Source organism: Mytilus californianus, unplaced genomic scaffold (assembly GCF_021869535.1).
Source record: "Mytilus californianus isolate M0D057914Y unplaced genomic scaffold, xbMytCali1.0.p SCAF_20, whole genome shotgun sequence".
Classification (NCBI taxonomy): Eukaryota; Metazoa; Mollusca; class Bivalvia; order Mytilida; family Mytilidae; genus Mytilus; species Mytilus californianus.
The window spans coordinates 6,301,654-6,324,337 of NW_026262669.1; the positions used below are offsets into that span (position 1 = coordinate 6,301,654).

General features: G+C 32.1%; 1 protein-coding gene across 1 annotated transcript in view; it reads right to left on the minus strand.

Moving 5' to 3' along the window:
* Positions 1-8,301: 8,301 nt before the first annotated feature.
* LOC127731819 (E3 ubiquitin-protein ligase TRIM71-like) overlaps positions 8,302-22,684 on the minus strand; it is a 159,461-nt gene continuing 145,078 nt past the window's right edge. Inside the window, exon 4 of the mRNA XM_052240658.1 lies at positions 8,302-8,323. Coding sequence (XP_052096618.1) covers positions 8,302-8,323 — 22 coding nt within the window. The remainder of the gene's footprint in view (positions 8,324-22,684) is intronic.

Consider the following 22,684-nt stretch of genomic DNA (forward strand, 5'->3'; position numbering starts at 1 on the left):
TTTTTCGAAAAACGACGAGACGTTCTTTGAGATACCCCTGGTTCGTCAACTTTCTGCTCAGACACTGGTGACGTTTTATAAAGTCTAAGTAGGAGCTGCAAGCTCTTGAATACCGAATAAGTTTGGAAATGTATATCCCATATGCAGGTGCAGTTGGTATATTGCTACTAAGGTGGGGGAAATTGATAATTTCAAAATTAAAATCGTCTCGTTTGTCATAGATTCTGGTACTGAGATGACTGTGTATGTCAAATTCGAGGTATAAGTCTAAAAATGAGGCGGAGGAAGCCGTGTCTGTTGTTTCTTTAATTTCTAGTTCTGGTGGATATATTAATGGAACCCAATCAGAAAAGTTCGGATTGTTAATGGAAAGAACATCATCAATATATCTGAAAGTGAAATTAAATAACCTGGCTTCTTTGATCTTCTTGCTTTTGACAAGTGTCTGAAGGAACTCCGATTCATATGAAAATAAGAAGAGGTCGGCAAGGAGAGGTGCACAGTTTGTTCCCATAGGAGTGCCGACAATTTGTTGAAAAAGTCTACCTCCAAATTCAACAAATATGTTGTCAATAAGAAACTCCAGCATACTGATCACTTGTTTCTCTGTGTAGCATGTTTTACCCTTTTGTTCACTATTAACAAAATATGCCTTATAGTATCCCAAAGTAATAAATTTATAGCGTATGCTACCATTTTTATGTCGAAAAGCATTGTGAATTATTTCTTTTAGACGGGTTTTTAATTTCACATGGGGAATGGTGGTATACAAGGTTGAAAAATCAAAAATTTTGATAGAACTAATTTCCGAAAAAGACCGAGATTTAAAATTATCCAGAAGTTCTTTAGAGTTTTTAAGAATCCACATATGGTCAATACCACTACGCGAGTAAACAGTTCCACAGTAAGTATCTCTTTTAAGTGGTATAGAAACATTCTGAGCAAGCTATTATTCTGCTATAATGTAGTTTATTTAGCAGAAAATAAAAAAAAAGCAATAATGAAGCAATCAGAAATATCGCATTTAAAGTCATTTATATATTTTTGTCTTATGTTATTGCAACAAGTTGGATACACATTTTCAGGTAATAGTGTTTTCTAAGAGGTCCGTGTTTATCGCATGTAAATACTGCGAAGTTCGTTTTACATAAGAAGTTAAATCATATAATATGTATTCGTCGATCCGTGCATACAATTAATTGACAAATCGATCGATGACGGTTGTCACGATAACTGCCAGATACAACTTGTGAGATGAGTTACATAAGCTTCATATCGATCAACGATCAGTCATTGATAAGTCAAGTTCGTTTCACCGATTGTTCACCGACTAGCAAAGTGTACGTCAAACAGTAACACCTAAGGTTTCAAGTATAGTATACATTATTTAGATGTTTTCATCAAATAACAGAAATCATTATTATGATTAGTTACATTTTCAAACAGAGACCAAATAAATTCACTCGTTTGTTCTCAACCAGTTAAGTTTGAAGTTTAATTGCATTTCCATTCACACATTGGAATGTATTTCTGTTCAGTTTATGATACAAAACTGTAAGCAGGTAAATAAATTCATCGCAAATATGACAAATGAACGTTCATATCCGGGATAATTCCACAGACAAAAACACAAAAATGTGAAACATTACAGCTCACCATATGGTTTTGAGCTAAAACCTATACCTTATGAAAATATTCAGTGGAGATAAAAGGATTATAATTTGGTACGCAAGACGCAATCATTGTTTATATCATACTCCTCGTTGGAGTTCCATTCAAATACAAAATTGAAGAACATTTTAAAGCAAATATTACAAAAAATTGAACCATATACGGCCAATGTCATCTATGTCTTGAAGTAAACAATCTTTAGAGCTTTGAATACACCTTGTAAACAGTTAATTTATAAAATGACCGTATCAATAATATTTCAATTCAAAACAAAAGTACTGGTGATACTTTAAGGAACGAAATATCCACCACAGTCGCATACAACAAGTCATTGTAAAAACACCAGGACACCTGTATTATAATTTGGTAAAGCAGACACGCGATTGTTTACAAAATACAAATCGACTATTACGTGTAAAATTGGCATTAACTGTCTCCGATCAGCATGATCATATACAGTGCTTAACTATAGATTTCGATACGATATATGACCATACGTGTTATGGATAACAATACCTATATAAATAACAAAGTGTGGTATGATTACAAAAGAGACAACAATCCACTAGAGATCGAATGAAGAGGATGCTTAATTACGTATTAAATGTTTCAAACAAAATTAATGTTAATCATTCCAAAGGTAAATGATAACCTTTAAGATTATTTTTAATCAGGAAAACCATACGTTTACATGGATCGTTTGTCTATTTATGAGCATTATATACGACATAACTATATTAACTATAACTATAGTAAGGACATTGTCTTCTATCTATCGTCATTTTAATTGTTATTTATATATGTGAAGGCGAACTCACAGTAAGGCAATCAAATTTTTAAAAGAAGGCCAAAACTGAGATGCGGTAACGGTATGATTGTCTACGGGTTGACTCTGTATGGACACTAAGGCCTTGAATCTAGACTAAAAAAATTGTTTCATTCTTCAAAAACGTTGGTGTAGTGTTTACGTCGTACGAATACAATGTTGTTGGTTGCTTTGCTGGCCAGCACGAACACAAAACGCTTTCCGAATACGTGTGGGTATTTCAAATACAGATCTTTTATCTTGTGGAAATAAACTTTGAAAACGATGATACCAATTAATTCAACCTGACAAACGTGCATAAGCTGTATGTGTTTAGCATAAGAAAAGGTTGATCAGAATATATTCGTTATTATTTAGGATATATATGAAAAATTAGTTACACAAAAATTATGGATACATTTATCTGAATGTTCATCTGTATTTGATTTGACATTTAATAGAAACGTTTTGAAATAATCTTAAAGTATAAAAAAAAAAAAACTTTTTTTACAACAATACGATCTCAATATTACCTTCTCTTTTTAAATGTATTATTTGATCAAAATACCGTATCAATACGCATATGATATGAGGGATTCGTTCTGCCTGACATTTTACATTAACTAAATCGAAAGGGTTGTTTCTTATGGCGTATATATCATATTAAGAATGACAATATCTCTATGAATCTCATATACGAATAGGTTGTATTTTTATTTCTATGTAATTGCGTCTTTAATCTCCTGAAATTTTTTTTAAATTTTCCAAATTTTAATAAAAATACAAAATTTACTGTATACTTATCTGTTTGGTACAACACACTTACTATGGACTGAAAAATAAAAATAAAAATACAAGTTTAAATAAATATAAAAAAAAACACCACTTCATCAATTTTAAAAAAATATGATAAATATATTGTTTTGCAGTGTTTATGGCTTTAAAGTTGAAACTGCATTTTCTTAGACGTGATAGCTAATAAACAGAAATAAATATGTTCAAATTTTTGTTAAAGAAGATAATAACATATCGTTTATTTTCATTATATTATAATCAAACTTTGGGGAAATAAAGGTGCAATACCACCAAATCATAGTACGTCACATCCCGTGCATATGAAAAAGGGTAGAACAAAAATATACCCTTGACTTTAATAGTTGTAGGAAATTAATCCTACATTTCATTAAAAATTCTGAGTCATCAACATATATCTTGGGTGTTTCAAAGCACCATCCCTTTTTTATTTGGTGTTTCAATAAAATATTTTGGAAACTTGAGGTAACATGGTTACTAAAGCTTGTAAACAGAAAAGAAAAGGGTTGACATTTGATTGGTTAACTTACAGTGATGGTTATTACTTTATATGCAATGAAAAGTTAAGGGAAGTGTTGTCTGTAGTACTGAACAGGATAAAACTTTACTCATGCCAAGTATTTCTTTATTCGAAACAAAGATAAATTCTGCACAATTTTTTGAAAAGTGCAAATTTAACAAAGACTAATAGGGGAAAGTCAATGGTAGTATTACACCTAAAGACGTCTAACAATTAATATCACATTTGTTTACATATGATTTATGAAGCCCAATGTATAAAAAAAAACAACAACAACAACATTGAAATATTTCAAAAGTTACAAGGAAAACAAACAATCATGATATAGAGATAAACTTTAGACTTTGCCAATTAAAATAACACATTAATTGTTTATGTATCATGCTTTCATTCTATATTGTGTACGCACGTATCAAAGTATCTGTCTTGTAAATAACACTTACGTCTTGAAAAATAACAGTTATACAAGTTAAATATCTGGAAAAATATGTTAAGCTACTCACGAAACAAAACATCAGAATCTCAAAAACATCACTGCATACAATTTATAAAATATAGTAAACATATTGTTGTGAAATGATTGAATGATTTCGGCTGTACATTTAAAAAGAAGTGCAGATGTCTGTCCAGTTAAATTTATCATATCAACACAGACCTCAGAAAGATCAAGTATGTGTAAAAGAACACTATAAGGTATGCTCGATTTTTATAGTTGTAAACTGATTTTAGAGAAATTAAGCCATTTAAAGTCGTCGTTACATTTGATTTAATATGCTTGTTGAAGCTTACATAATGTAGTACTTCGATAACTAAATAATTACATTTGTTTAATAGTTGTTAGCAAGTTGTAAGCTTGATACTTAGATATAGCAAATTGAATAATGATAAAACAGAGTAAATTTCTTTTTAGTAATTTGATATTTCAAAATCACTAAGTGCGAACAATATCTAGATTGAAACATATTTAACTGATGCTCAAATTTCATTAATTCAATAAGGAGAGGCAAATCAAGCAAAAAACAAAACTCGGGGATTCGCATGATCTCCAACAGGAGCAAGTCGGCGTGCGTCAATGGGACAAATGATACCTGATATGCATGATCTCCAACAGGAGCTAGTCGGCGTGCGTCAATGGGACAAATGATACCTGATATGCACGATCTCCAACAGGAGCTAGTCGGCGTGTGTCAATGGGACAAATGATACCTGATATGCATGATCTCCAACAGGAGCTAGTCGGCGTGTGTCAATGGGACAAATGATACCTGATATACATGATATCCAACAGGAGCTAGTCGGCGTGCGTCAATGGGACAAATGATACCTGATATGCATGCATCAATCACCAGTCCATACTTAGTCAAAACATCACTATCGGGAATACGACACAATCGGTAAATTTATAGATCAGACGACTGTTCTTTCTTTTTAGTAATTTCTTCTTTCAAAATCACTCAGTGCGAACAATATCTAGATTGAAACATATTTAACTGATGCTCAAATTTCATTAATTCAATAAGGAGAGGCAAATTAAGCAAAAAACAAAACTCGGAAATTCGCATGATCTCCAACAAGAGCTAGTCGGCGTGCGTCAATGGGACAAATGATACCTGACATGCATGCATCACTCGCAATGCCAGTTCATACTTTGTCAAAACGTCACTATCGGGAATACGACACAATCGGTTAATTTAAAGACCAGACGATTGTTCTAATATACAAAGCTCTAAGACAACCAAAATATGTCGTTAGTTAGTTGAGAACCATCGAACAGATCAACCAATCCGTGATTGTAACTGTGAACTTCTGTAATGTCGAATCAGTATGTTAGTGCTGAGAAATTGAAAGTTGAAATCGTTTGTCATTGATTCTAGATTGTGTCAATTTTGAAAGAAAAATCAAGATATAAAGCAGATTTGCTACTTTCGGTATATGAGTTGTAAGCACACGCGGAAATGTCGGTTATTGAATTACAAAACATCGTCGATATTTCCGATTATGGAATCAAAGAACTTTGCAAGGTGTTTTTTGTCATTTTCTTTGAGATGATTTTTAAAATAAAGTTATGCCTAAGGTGCTTATAGTTGGATTAGACATACATAGCAGGAGGTGCAAATCCTGCAATGTTCTCCTGTGTTATACAAAGACATGTGACATTTAAGCAAAACATCGGAATGACAGTAGTTATTCTATTTTTCTAAGTTTTGTGCTCGAGCACCCTTTGATATACAAACAAAGACATGTTATATGATGGCCAATAAAACAAAAAAAATATTCAAATGACATGGATAACAATTATAGGTCACTTTACGGCCTTTAACAAGGAGAAAACCTCATATTCCCCATAGGCAGTTATACAATGAATATTCAACTTGTAAAACCAGGTTTGTATGTGTGCAACACATCTCACAATTTTACTTTTTGCACGAATTTTATGATTGCTTCATTAAATATGTGTTTTTTTTTTATTCATATAAAAAGCAAGGATTGTTTTGTTATTAAATAATACCAGCCGAGAGATAAAAAACAAAAAAATTGTTAAAACGCTTTTTTGGCAATTAATTTTTTTGCAAACAAATGCTAAAAATATTTAGAAACAAACGCGGACAACTTAACTTTGAACTCATGATCCACCCCGAATAGAATAAAATAAAACAACGTTACCTAGTTCATTCATATGATATTTAGGTTAAAAGTAACTATATGCACATGATTCATTTGTTTTTTTTTCACAGTTTGATTTAGAAGAAAAATCTTGATTTAGAAGAAAAACCATGGTTATAAAATACAAATAATTACACCATAACTAACACAATTCTATATTAATATTCTTGTAATGGTTAGAAAAACACATAAAATAACACCATTACAAACTTAATCCCAATTTCATATTGTATTTTTAGAAATTTAACTGTGACGTCACTTTTTGTGGCGTTGATACATTCGTGTGACGTACAGTTCAATATTCCATTGTGCTGTATTTGTTTTCTGTCGTAAATTAATTTTAGGTGTTCGTTGTTATTCTGTGGTTTAAATGTTGAAATGGAATATTATATTATTTATTTATGTATTTCTCTGTCCTGAATGTTCTTGCATTTATTTGTACTTTATTCCTGTCACGTAATGTTGTCATTTTAGCGGATGTTTTAGCATTGCTATATAAGCAGGAGGTTTGGCTAGTTATAAAACCCGGTTCAACCCACCATTTTTACTTAAAATGTCCTGTACCAAGTCAGGAATATGGCAATGGTTATCACATAGTCCGTTTTTATAGCAGTTCAACGTTTCTGTTGTTCCGTTTTCTTTCATCTTATAGTTGATGTGTTTCCCTCAGTTTTGGTTTGTGACTCGGATTTGTTTTCGCTTAATTAATTTATGACTATTGAACAGCGGTATACTACTATTGCCTTCACTGGTGTAATTATTTCCCTGGATTGTTCCTTTTTTGTAGAATTCAAATATTGATACAGGTTAAGAGGAAACATTTGATATATATGTATGCATTATTGCAAATGTTAAGACGACACATGACAATTCTGAATATTGATAATGTTCCAAACAAGGCAACAATGTGTTTTGTTTAAAATTTTATATAAAGTATTTCTTAATGTAGTGCAGACAGATGGACGACATAATGAAAAACAACATCGGTCTGACAGTTAAATTGTAATGCGTTTAACATGCGGTTTATATCGACTTATTCAGATAGGATCCTAGTTTTCTTGTTCACTACCAGTATACTAGATGTCATTTCTTCATTGTTTTAAAAGACATTTTAAACAAGATACAAGGGGGCACTAGAAAATCCAACAAAAACAAACAACACCATGTAAAAAAATAAACGATAAAAGGACAAACAACAATAACAAAACAATACAAAGAAAACTGAGATCTAGCATCCGTCGTTTTGCTCATGAAAATATCCATTGTGAGTCTTTTGTGGTAAAATAGGAAAGATTGTTGTTGTGACAAATGGAACATATCCGTAGTTATATGGAATAACAATATTTCAAATATGTCAACCAAACGATGATCGCGTCCGCAAAGCCATTTCAGGGATGCCACAATGATCGCGTCCAAAAAGCCATTTAACATGTTTAAGGGATGCCATTAACATTAGTATTTGAATTCAATGTCTTCTGTGTTATCAGAAACCCTCTATCATGAAAGTCATGATTAGGTTATTAAATGTCTGGTTGAAATAAGATAATAGAGGAAATGGAATCTAACAAAACCTAGTCAAACACCTCAACATTGAATTGAATGACCGGAGCACATAAACAAATCTGAATCATGGAAATATATACCTTTATCATAGAGGTTGTGTATCAAAGATGTCTGTATTTAATGGTCATTGTTAAATATTTAGCCTATAGTTACGGGGTGTCTAGCATCCAAACGAGCCTAGTGTTTAAATATATTTCAAAATCATGTCTGTAGTAAATGACTGTTTTGACTATTTGTCACTTACAATAAACGTAGATAATACTTACTAATCAGATTTCTCTTCCTTTCTGAAAGACGAAACAGATCAATGGTGTCAGTTTCACATGTATAAGTGACAGATTCACAAACAAATATACTGATAGATGTGTTGTCGTTTACTCAGATAGCATTTCCAAAGCAAAACAAATGGTTTCGAATAAAATGTGGTTGATATACTTCATTTTACCACCTATTGTTGAAATATACTGTGAGTTAACCACTTACAATCGTTTTGAACAAAGATAACATTATTATGATAACATTAACGGCATTACATTTTCTTCATCAGACGTGCATTACGACAATTAATGGTCTCATAGGTGATGATTGAATCAGCAAATATAAGAATATAAAATAAATACAAACGTAAAGTGTTTAAATTGATAAATATTCGCTGCATTGAGAGCTATACAGTATGCTTCCATTGACAATCGTGTTATTATTTATGAGTCGTTTTATCGTTCTGAATATGTGAAACATAACCGTCGAAAAAGGGCCAATGTCGAGTCTTGAAGATAAAGTTCAATGTTAAACTATAATTAGTGTATGTACGATTTGTCGTTCATTATTGAGGATTGTGGTTAAGTTCAATGTTGTTCTGGAATTTCCAACGAATCAAAACTACAATGTTTTACCAAGGTATAAGTAAATATTTTTATTAACGTATCAAAATTGACCTTACAAAATTTTTTCACTTTAAGTTATTCTGGAAAATTCGGTATCCAAGTGACTTTTATACGTCCATTCATATCAATGATGACACAAACAGTCCTATGTTGCTCGTGACCTGCATATACAGGTGTTTTATTTATTTCAAATCTCAAAGTATTTACAAGTTATGAGGTAGATTTCTACTAAGAAACTACTCTTGAAAACTCTTTCTGTTTTTTCTTACATCAATGATCTTTAAGTGGATTTCTAAAACATTGCAATCATCTTGGTGTCCTTAGCCAAGTACAATTGAAAGACGTTGCATAGTTCGAAGAAGACAGATATTCCGCACATCATTGAAACTTAAACATTTAAAACCTTTTTTTTTTAATTCAAACATTGGATACGCCATATAAGATAAATATATATCTTTACGTCATGTCCATAGAAACAATATTAAGGAACTTACCCACACTTAAAACATCTGTACAAGTATTTGCCTTCTTCTTTTGGTTTCACATCCTGTTCATAATCACTATAATGAACACCACAATTGATTGAATTAAAATTAAACTTTTTTTTTAAGATGATATAAACACTGAGCTATTACTAACTGGTACACAAATAAACAGTGTAAAAATACCAAACGACATTTGAATATACATGAGGCACTTACACAGTCAATGATTCTCAAGTTAGATAAAAACAAATTATAATCTACCCATACCCATACAGAGATATAACCTTAGCACCATATGGTGTCCGTGTCGGATATTCTAGTGTTGATGATCATATTGGTCTATATCGTCTCTTTTTTACAAAACTTGATGACATCACCAAAACAATATTCGAATGTACACCAACTGATGTATCGACAATGTAATAACGAATTAACGACATTCTCATCTATATTCAAAATCCATACAGAATTATTTATGTTTTATATATACCTTTCCCTTCCTTTTCCCCGGCTTTCTTACAGCAAAAAATATCATGAACTGATGAAGTCTTTTGATTTAACAATACGCAAAACAGTTTTATTGTTCGGCATATTGGTAATATCACATGACTATTATTCCAAACATTTTAAAAATAACTGGTAGTGTTATGTTAAGGTCATTCAGTGATAGTATACAGTCAAACGAAACAAACGAAACAAGTAAATTAACAAAAATACCAAACTCCGAGGAAAATTCAAAACGGAAAATCCCTAATCAAATGGCAAAATCAAACCAACTTTACTAACTTTTGTCGCTATTCGTGAATGTAATTGCTAAAGTCGTTGATCTCTTGATCAACAGCAGATTGTGAATGTGACTGCTAAAGTCGTTCATCCCTTTATCAACTGTCGATTGTGAATGTTACTGCTGAAGTCGTTGACCCCATCGTCAACAGTATATTGTGAATGTGACTGCTAGAGTCGTTGACCCCTTCATCAACAGTCGATTTTAAATGTGACTGCTAAAGTCGTTGACCCCTTCATCAACAGTCGTTTCGAATGTGACTGCTGAAGTCATTGACCCTTTCATCAACAGTCGATTATGATTATGACTGCTAAAATCGTTGACCTCTTCATCAATAGTCGATTGTGAATGTGACTGCTGAAGTCGTTGAACCTTTGATAACTACTCGATTGTGAATGTGACTGCTGAAGTCTTTGAACCCTCCATCAACAGTCGATTTTAAATAATCTTGTGAATCGAGGATATTTCAAAAAAGAAGTGGACAACATCAAAGTGGAGATTCAAAATCATACGTCGAAGACAAATTGGGAAAGATATGGCAAACAACGAAAATTGACGAAAGGACACACGACAGTTATCATAAAACTACCTAAATAGATACAAAATTAAAAGAAGTCTGCGCACCATGACTCGATAATGTCGTTGGTAAAACAGTATGGTGTCCTCAGCTTATATCATGCACAACTTGCCTTACTAGTGCTGATAATTTTGATGATTTTTTTTTACATTCAGTATCTTGGTTATATCGTAAATTTATAGTATCAAGATTCTAAATCTTCAACTAGACAAGCAGACACATTTTAACGAGCAGTATATTTACGAAAATTAAATGCAACTAAATTTTAACGCTATGGAAAATAATTAACGAGATAAGTTTGCATAGCATTATCAGTATTAGTCACTTAATCGTAATCGTGCTAGATTTAGTGCTTCCTTACATATGCAATCTATTACAAATGACTTTGTAGAAGATGTCAATCAAAACAAAACCAAATATTAAAACCAAATATATGTATCAAGAAATATAAGCAAATACGGCTTTAAAAACAGCTACTTAGAAACAATGTAATGCAGTTAAGTACATAACTAGTAAAAATGTCAACATTTAAACAGTGCTCTGGTTTACACAATATAGGATACCAATTCAATCAGAATCGTCGATAGAGGGGCTTCATTACGTAAAATTTGAAGGTATACATGAATAATTTACTTAAATCATTGACGAAGAGGTTACATTGTCATAAGAGTAAATTTAACACTGTAAAATATACAAACATATTGCCCTACCTCTTTGGTTTAGGTAATTCTATCTCTCTGTGCCCGGATTGTAGTGTACGTACATCACTGTAAAAATAGTCCAATGAATTTGATTTTATGTATGTGTTTCTTTAAGGCCTAATATCAAAACAAAACATTCTAACAATTCTTGAAAACAAATTTCACGGTACCGGTTTGAAAACTTAGTATTCCTGAATTACTTCTCAATTTTACGAAGTATCGGGAGTACATTGTTATTTCATTTCGTAATGTACATAATTATTGGCCACATCTGTTTTAACTAAAGTACATTGTTAATCAATTATAAATAATAAACTGAAAATAATCACATATTTTGTTTTATTAAATTGTATCCACTTCGACTTTCGTGCGATTTACTTCAGAAATACATTAATATTTGAAAACAGAATTATGATTAACCAAATATATGGACCGGGAAAAACCCTACACGAATAAATGTCACATTATAGTTATCAAGCCATATAAAACATATGTTACGACTGCGAAAAGCAGTCGACTAATCAATACTCTTATCATGTGTTTTCCCCATTGGTTTACCTTATATTGAATGTGCCAAACAACTGTGTGATGTCATGATTGGTTGTGGACTTAGAAGTATAGTGTACGTCGGGATACTCGGTTATAGGCTCTATCGTCAGCTTTGCAATGTCATCTTTAAGCTTCTGTAAAGATTGTAACAATTTATCATCGTTTCGCGTTTTGTCTAGTTCATATATCTTCTTGTCTAAGTCGCTTCCCACTTTCAAATCTATTCTAGTATCTGATATGATCGTTGTCAATTTGTCCTTGTCCGTCCTGGATTGATCCTTGACCGATGCAATCATATGTGCGATACATTTATCAACCATAGCCTTTATATTTGTACCTTCTTCTGTAATAGCTTTGACAACTACTTCAACCTTCATATCAAATGCCCTTAAACCTTCTTCCATATTCTTCATATTTTTGGTTGCCTCTTGTACCTTTCTACGCAGTTCTTGTTTATTCTTCGCTTTCAACCGTGCGATGCTGTCATGAAGCCTCGAGAAATCGTGCCGTTTGTGACTTCCTGCTGCAAACTGCTACGTTACAGGTATTACACACAAAACTTACGTCTTCATTGTGGTCTTTGCATTTTGATTTACCTTCCAGGATTATGTCTAATGCAGACTTAAACTGGTGAGTTTTTCATATTTTCTGCCTATTATGAAATGTTTTACAATTTTCACAAAAGTATTGCTCACACTCTAAGCAGTATTGCGATCCTGAAGCACTTATGCAAATTTCACATGTTTTAGACGCCGCCTGAGCCATTTCATCGGAAAGCATATCCACTTATCACACTGGTAATTTTAAAAACCCGTGACACAGTAATCTATATTTAGATAGAATACGATTATATCAATATGTGTCGTTTATTGATTTGAAACGTTAGATATATTCCGATATAAGAGAAACCTCTGTATAAATTAGAAATAATAACGACAAGCGATCAAAATTAATTAAGTCATTATAAGTAAGAAATCAGTGCAACCCGTTATACAGCAAAAGACACAGGGATTGCACATAACAAAGTTGAAGCTGATAATAAGTTTATAAAAATATATAGAATGATTTTTTATATATACGACGAACATTATAATTGAGGCATATGTAGTCTCTATATACCAACTACTGTTCCTTCATAAATATATATTATAAATTGTTTGATTGTTTTATTTTTGTATCCGTATGTTAAACACCTCGTGTTGTGGAAATTGATATACAGGTACAATGCCTACAAAAACATAATGCATTACTTAAATCTTTTGCCATCAAAATGTGCATTTATTCAAATCATCAACGCAACGCTTTTGATGTTTATATAAGTACACAACAATAAAACATGTTTCATAATTTGTAGATCCATCGTGTATAGGTATGAAAGGTTTTACATGTATGAAATTTAAAGAGCTGTTTCTTTTGTTTGTTGTAATTTGTGCATGTATCTAGCGTGTTTCTGTACTAAGAAATGAACGAATGACCATTTCAGAATAATCAAAGCCAGAGCCATGATTTCATAATAATTCTAAAATTGTTTAATGAATTAGCTAAAACGATCCAGATTTTTATCTGATTCATATCAGAACTAAAGAAAAGTTTTACGAATGCCTTTACGAGTTTGTTAAACATTATATAATTTATGTTTTATAGATGTATTTTCTAATTGACGTGATCACTATATCGTCCTTTTTAACTCGAATGTGACATCCAAGAATTACTCTTATTAACGAACGTGTATTCAAATGAGAAACACAACAGGTGCCAAATATTGAGCAGAATCTGCCCTTCGGAGCACTTGAATTTTGGTCGCTTTTCGGTTTTTTTCCATTGCGTTGTCAGTTTGTATTGGACTTATGATATGTACAACAACACAATTTACGAAAAACAAATATGACAAACATGAACCAAAGACAACCACCTAAATATAGGCTCCTGACTTGGGAGAGGCCCAATACGAATGTGGCGGGATTAACCTTGTTTTGTACATAACCATGTTTTGTACATTGAACAAACAAAAAGACATTCCAAGATACTAACAATATGTTGAACATTTGAGGAGAAGAAGATCATTAGATTCAAACGAATCATAGTCAAAATTTTCAACTATTGCCCAAACGAATGAAAAAGTCCTCCTGAAGTAAACAATCTGTTCTTATTCTGTCTTTTAAGATCATTAAAGTGAAAATGTAAAACGCACTAGCTTCCAATAAAAATGGTGATATATTGTTTAGGTACAGATTTTGGATAATTGATAATGGAAATATAAACTAAAAAAAGGCGTTATCACGAACCAGCAGACATTTAAAAATACTTTATTGACATTGTTTATCGAATGTTTGCTGCAGTATATTCCGATTGTTTACTCAACACCAACTTTGAACGTTTAACAAAAATATAGATATAACAGTACTACTACTACTACCTCTACTTATACTAATACTACCATGTAGTAATAATAATCCAAATGATAATAGAAATAAATAAGAGAATAATGATAATGATAAAAACTCTACTATTATAAATCAAATAGAGAATACAGAACATATATCAGCTACATTGTTAAGACTTGCACATACGCTATGTATTGTGCGATTAATATAATAACAAGTATCGGATAAAAAGTTGATGTGTTGGCTTGAACCGGCAAAAAACACTTGTTGATAATGGATTTTTGTGAACAAAAGATAAATCATAAACACTAAAGTTTAAGCAATGTAATTCTATTAAATACTTGTTATTTAAAGGAGGTGGTGAACATTTGTTGCATTATGTTTAAATTGTACTCAAAAGGATTGTTTATCAAAGATATGTTTGTTCAGTTAAAAGTGTATACTATCTCATATGTTAAATTTGTATGCAAGAATTTTCCAAAATGACAGTTCAATTAGAATTCTAACACAAAAACAGGATATCTTTTGGATGATTAGTGTATATATTCAGTGACCATACCAAAATATAATTCCAAAAACCGACAAAAGAAAAACCCCAGTGTCGACAAAACACGTCATAGAAAACTCTTGAAAAAAACAACACACTTCCCACTAAATACCCGACCTGATGCTAAAGGAGGATCATTATGTTATATATGATATGCTAAATAAACTAATCCAGTGAGGCTGACTTCATACAGGAACTTCTTGGATGGAAAGAAAAGAAGTTAGAAGTATCCTTTAACTTTAACTATCCGCTATAAAGATGATGTTCTCTAACTAAATCATTCAAAATCTGGTGACTATGTCGAACGCATCTATTCCATTGAACTTGAGATAAAGGATGCGACAAATAGTTAAGTCTGCCTTATACCTTGACTTACATCTAGACATTGACAATGAGGGTCGGTTGAAAACAAAACTTTATGACAAAAGAGATAATTTCAGCTTCCCAATTGTGAACATTTCATTTATATGTAGCAACATTCCAGCAGCGCCTGCATACGGAGTATATATCTTCCAGTTGATGCGATGTTACAGGGCTTGTATTTCCTATCATAATTTCCATGATAGTGAGTTGCTGCTCACAAGGAAGCTATTAAATCATGAGTTCCAAGTGGTGAAGTATAAATCATCTCTTCGTAAGTTTTACGGACGCAATCACGAGTTGGTTTACCGTTATGGAATATCCGTTTCACAGATGAAAGTGGATGTCGTAACTACAATCCCGTCCACTTGTCCACGGAAGTGACTTACCGAATAAGACTTATTACCTGGTGTGTACCAATATGAGAAACACGACGGGTGCCTCGTGTGGAGCAGGGTTTGCCTACCCTTTCAGAGCACCTGAAATCAACCCCAGTTTTCGATGGGGTTCATGTTACTCAGTCTTTAGTTTTCTATGTGTTATGTACTGTTGTTTGTTTGTTGGTCTTATTTTTATTTTTTTAACCATGGCGTTGTCAGTTTATTTTTGACTTATTAGTTTGAATGGGCCTTTGGTATATTACGACTCTCGTTTAATCCAAAACAATTTCTTGAAATTTCTTGACATTGTTATGCTGTTTACGCAAACTTAAATTCTAATTTAATACATTTCAAGCAACATATCTTTTGGCATAAAGATGTTGCCAATATCTAATAATTAAGAATAGCTCAAAAATTGACTTTTGTTTTGGAAAACTTGAACTGTTTTGCGCTAAATATTAAACGTTTGAAGCATCGGTGAGACAAACATTGAAAGTATAAATACTTATGTTGTTTTTTTTAAAGTGAAAGAAGTTATTTGATAGTTTTATAATGAAATTTGAAAAGAGAGGCAAAGGAGTCAAACTCATTAGTCGAAAACGAACTGACAATGACATGGCAAACAATGAAAAGCAACACCACAAAACAAACAACAGTATCAAAAACAACACACTGAGCAACCAACAAGAACACCACTAAATACCAGGGGTGATATCATGTCTCCGGAAGAGTAAGCTGAAACTGATCAACTTGTGGTACCCGTTTTGTTGCTCATGCAAGTTCAAACGCAGCGATCAATTTAATTCGGAAGTCACATACAAGGAAGAGAATGGTATTTTGTGGTTACGACAATCGGACCATATCCGTCGTCATCAGCGAAACAGATATTCCATAGTGGTCAACTAACTAGTCGTAGTGTATATACAATTTTTGAAGGGATGATTTCAATTTCACCTTTTGGCAATCAAATACCAAAGGAATCAGGACAAGAAATGGTAGCTCTAGAATATCGTATCAACTGGGAGATATATATATAGAAATAAGGAGATTAGGTATGCTTGCAAAATGAAACAACAATCCACCAAAGTTCAAATAAAGTGGATGTAATCAATTATTGGCAACAGTACGGGCCTTCACCAATGAGAAAAACCCACTCCGCTATAAAAGGCCCCGACATAAAAATTATGAAACAATTGAGAAAACTAACGGCCTGATTTATAACAAAACAATTAACGAAAAACTGCATATTCGGGCGCAATTGTAATGTTGCAACATAGAAAAGGACAATTCTCATTTGGGAAGCTGAAATCATATATTTCGTCGTAAAGTTTAGTTTTCAACCGACCCTCATTGTCGATTTCTAGATGTAGGTCAAGATGTGAGGCAGATTTAAATACATCTGCTGTATGTTTTATTTCAAGTTCAAAGAGAAAAATAAGTTCAACATAGTCACCAAACTTTGATTAGATAGGAATAGGACACCACTTATATAGCAGCACGTGAAACTAAATGATGATGGTGCTTCTTTTCATTCTTCCGAAAAAGATCCGGCATAAGTATGCCTCATAAACGGAACATCACGGTAAACAGAGTAGCACCGTTGGTTTCTATTAGAATACCGGTTGTTTGTGGAAAAACACTTTCTACAAACGTAACACAATGTTGCCAATCCAGAAATCAAACTTCGATTAAAAAGACTAAAACAGTCATGACAGTGACCTTATAATACCTTTTCATTTGATTTCATCATTTTGTTAACGTATTGGCATGCAAATCGAAACTACTTTGAATTATCAAAGATATGATAAATGAAATCATTCCAATTCAATATTTGATTGTCACAGGAAAAAACAGTAAAGTTCCTACTCACGATTATGTACACATAAATTGACTGTAAACATTCTTTTTTTTTTCAGGCAAGCTTATTTGCATACGTTTTCTCTGGAAGCATTACTATAAACTTCACCTATGATAAGGTGGCCAAACTATTTAAGCAAAGTGGTTCCAATATTGCATCGACACAACTTTCGGGCAAGCGCGTCATATAGATTTAATGTCAAGTGCATGTGCCTGCTTAAAAGGATCCCGTATTGATTTGCTTACTACTAGAAACAACTGTAAAAACAAAGCAGCTTGTTCGATATCGGGAAATCTCAAATACGTTCTTTGCACAACATGTTTCCCCTTTAGAGGCACGCATGATTCACGTAAAGAAATATGTTCTATATCACAAGTTTTTTTTTGTTATTGTTTTGATAGACTAGCTTATAAAATAGAACAACAAATTACAAATGTGTCTACTGATGCATATTTGAAGTGTTTATAAAACGTCTGAACGTTGACAAGGTAAATCAAGGAAATATTTGATCATTTGTCATTTCATATTCACATATGTTTTGTTAAAAAATTAAGAAAATACTTCTTAAAGGTTAACTTATTTCCAAACTAATGTAATTTCTCCTATGTTTTATTATTAATTCGTATATTTTTCTATGTATCTCTCTTTTTTCTCAAGTAATTTGTATCACAAAGAATCATGAAAAAAGTAAAATATCAAAAATTTCGAACTCCAAGGAAAATTCAAAGCGGAAAATCCCTTATCAAATAACAAAATTAAAAGCTCAAACACATTATACAAATGGAAGACAACTGTCATGTTTTGACTTGGTACAGACATTTCCTCATGTAGAAAATGGTGGTTTAAAAGGAAGAGATATTAATATTTTCGACAAATCAACGATACCTTTAATCGATGTTGATATTTTGTAATTCAATAAAAAAACAATGAAAGAAGCTTAAAAAAAACAATTCATATATTACAAATGTAATGGATATTTTTAATCAATGAAGAAAATATAACGATTTGCAAACAAGAATTTGGTAAAACGTAAACAGACTTACTAAAGATACATACAATTGACACATACCTACATATAAGTGTTTTATGTCAGTGATTAAGTATAATATTCGGATATAGTGAATAAAAAGTCTCACCATATTTCACAGTTGACACGATATACAAAAACAAGCACCTGTTATTCAGAATTTGGAAAACCTTAGTTCAGAGAGTCAGGGATTTTTCAAAACATGAACAGATATACTGGGGGAAAGGGGGGGGGGGGGGGGGTCCGGTGGTTGACATATAATAAATTTGATATATTACCTCCGTGAAATTACAAATCATTGATATATTTGACATTTCAAAATAGTTACCCATACCAGCGGTAATCCATCGTAGTCATGATCAGTAAAGGGTGAATGGAGATGTTTATTATTGCAAAATGTACCCGAAAGCACATTTTGTTAAACAGAATGCATTAATTTCTGCATTTCTTAAATCATTCTCCCCTTCAAGCACATTTAATTTTAACTCCAACAGACAATTTTGATGAATCTAAACTATGTATATATTACCATACAAATATAAACATGTTATACGATATTTATTCAATCATATATATTTGACACCCAAAAACTGGGTAAAAAGAATTAGGTTATAATTTAAAACAGAAAAGGAAGTTATAGGTCCTGATTTACAATGCATTGTAGGAAACACTTGCTAATTAGCCAAAAATAATCATATAATTACTACATTGATTAACTAATACAATGATTACAATCAGTCGAACAACACAATTTAATCATTGTATTTACTAGTCATGCGATTAACTTTTAACGACTCGTTAAAAATAATCATATGATTAGTTTAACGCCAAGTTGAACAACAGATACCTGGTGTCGAATTAACGAGGGCCTGATTTGACTAGGTGCCGAAATAACAATCACATGTGCCGAATTGACTAGGTGTCGATTTAACCAGTGTCGAAGTTATAAGAATTCTCCTTAGTGACGTTTTAGTTTTTAATTAGCGTGAACCATGTATAGTTGGTAAATCTTGAAGTCAGGGATTCCGTCACCACACGTAGCTTAAAACCTTTTTCTTTAAAACAGAAAAAAATGGGTTTTAAAATTGGCTTAACGTGAAGACCTTATTTAAAACGAAATATCGCATTCTTATTTTTATTGTGATTTTGTAAATAAGTTCGGTAAATTAACATATGATCCATGAATAATTATGAATTTGTTGAATAAACTTATTTATCAATTTACCACTGTACATGTAGTAAGTTTTTTTTACTTTTGAGTTCGTCAGTACTTACATTGATATTTTGTTTCAAATAAATTCAAACATAACTTAATATGTAAGACTACATGTATACTACATGTATGACACGTATGTTACTTGCATTTTACAAGGTCTTATGACATGTGCCCTTTAAATACATATAATTATGATTTATTTATGAGTTTCAATTGACTTTGAAACATTTTTCAGTAATCTAGAGTACTTTAAGATCTCTGCCTTGCGTTGTCTCTTGTTGTTGTTGGGTAATGTGTGTGTGTTAATTAGTGCCGATCTGTATAATCCACCCTTTGAACTGATTTTCCTAGTTTTTTGTTGTGATGTTACACCAATATCTCGGGTTATTGGTTGTACAACCCGCCACATTCTGTATGTGTTTGTCAACAGTCAGGAGCCCGTGATTTAGTGATTCGAATACTATTAAACTAACATTGACAAAACCAGCGACATTAAGGAATGAATTCTACCCCACTGCTAGGTAATCTTATATATTTCACACTCCACTTTGAATGCCTTCATTTTATTTTAAAAAGACTAGCCATTTAAAAGCTGTAGGTCTTGCCAAGTAAAGAACGAAAGATATTTACACACAAAGTTAGTCAAATCACAAAAACTCGGTCATTTTACAAAAGCACAACTTCATCTGACACAAAACTCAATCAAAGAATACTACTAGATGTTGAAATTATAGTATCTGCTGAGTCTCAAAACTGTTACTAGTATTCAAATATCATAAACATTCTACTGTTTACGTAAGCTAAACTCCACACATCCTTATTTGTATTTTTACTGTACCTTGTATCTGTAGTGAAATATACCTGGGATCACTATGAACAATAGAATGATAGTTGTGCAGCTTTTTTATTTGATATACGCCTACCAAATTAATCAGAAATAAACAATCATGTGAAAATACTTGATCCTGAAGGTCGATAGTACTTGTACGTTCCAAAGGCGAATAACACAGGAAACAGACTTTCTAAAAGTCATCAGGTTGATTTAATCAAGTGGAGACTTATCATCATCAGATAAAGGATACCCTTGGTGTGATCATAATTAATTGTTAGCCTTTTGAGTCAAGTACTTAATACTTGACAATGAAACATAGACTGAGATGTTTATTCGTATAGAAAAACTTCAAACGTTGAATGATGATAAATATTTTGATAGATGTCATTCTTTAATTAGTTGTTTGATATACTAATTCAAGACATCAATGAAAATTAATTAATTTTGTAGCAATATCATTTACAAAATATACGTAGCCCTAGTCAATCATAGTTATCCAGAAATACAGCCCGATCAACATAACGGTATGAAAATTATCCGAAATGCATTATTCATCACCCTTTCATTTCACAAAAGTCTTTAAATTTTAACTGAAACTCACATATAAAAAGTCCATTGTGTTATATGTACTAGCATCAATTTTACATATTCTCCAGCATGAACTCTAATCAAGAAATCTTGATGATTCAAATTATCAATTTGTTTGAAGATTTTTGGGCAAATATTAAGGTGGTACCTTACACTACAGGGAGATAACTCTGTAAAATATTGAGTAGTTCAATCGATAGATAATGATGATTGAGAAGGATATTCTTGTAAACATTAACAAAATAACATCCTTTTTTTAGGTAAAAATTAACTCACTCAGGTTTCAACTCCCGCAGGCAAAGTTGACCTCAGATGGATTTGGCTATTGTAGGTACTTTTGGTCATATAGCTTTTCAACTGTTTCGGTTCTTAAACAACCTTGGCTTTCAAATATTCGGCTTTGAGTGTCCTGATGAAGGTTAATCCAGAAAAGCGCTTCGGACGCATACATTTTATAACGTGTTGTTTTCATTCTTTAAAGCACTGAGTCGATACCTTTGCTGATGGACTATTAGTCCCCAATGGTATTACCAGCTCAGTAGTCAGTACTTCGGTACTCATATGATTTAAAACAAACATTTCTAAAATTGTTCATTTATAAATTTTAAATTATAAAAAACACGGAGGTTTCAACTCCCTCATGCAAAGTTGACCTTAGATGGATTTGGCTATTTTTTAGGTATGATTTTATCTGTTAACAAAAACAAAAAGGTGGAAGATACGAAATGACAAAAAAAGAAGTTGAGAAAAGGGCAAACAGATGACAAAACATGATGAACGACGAGAAGAAAAATCACAGGCGTGAATGAAGCATATTGCATATATCAATTCATGGAAACATAAAAAAAAATGACTTTGTCGTGTAATCAGTAGGCAATTCATGTTATCAGATAGACGACAATTTTCCTGCTCACGATTTCGCTTCTGTTACACTATTTTCACCACATGACATTACTTATCTAGCAAAGCAGACAATGGTTTCGATAAACAAGTTTAACACCATACATTGTATTTGGGCCTTTTATATTATACGCACAAAATAAAAATTCTAGCAAGTACAAGTATAAAACATCCACCGGACAATAAAACAAATAGTTGCCACTAGATGTTTAGCAACCAACAATCGATCACTTAAATCTTATGTTTAAATCAATATATCTGGGTTTTTTTCATATCCAGTTTGATATAACCCTATCTGTAAGGGTAAAGATGTGTTTTTGTTTTTGTTTAGTATTTGTGTTAATATATATGACATAACTATCCATAAAGAAAGGGAAACTAGCTTTGCAAAGTAGGACATATACACAGGTTATCAATCTTAAAGAGATTAGACATGTTAAATAGTAATTAGCTAATATGTTGGGAAGATAACTGGAATAATTAATCCAAGGATATGTTAGATTATACGTCACTAAAACGCCAACCTGACAATAATTAAAATGTCAATATAAATAGATTTAACGAGAAAAAAAAACG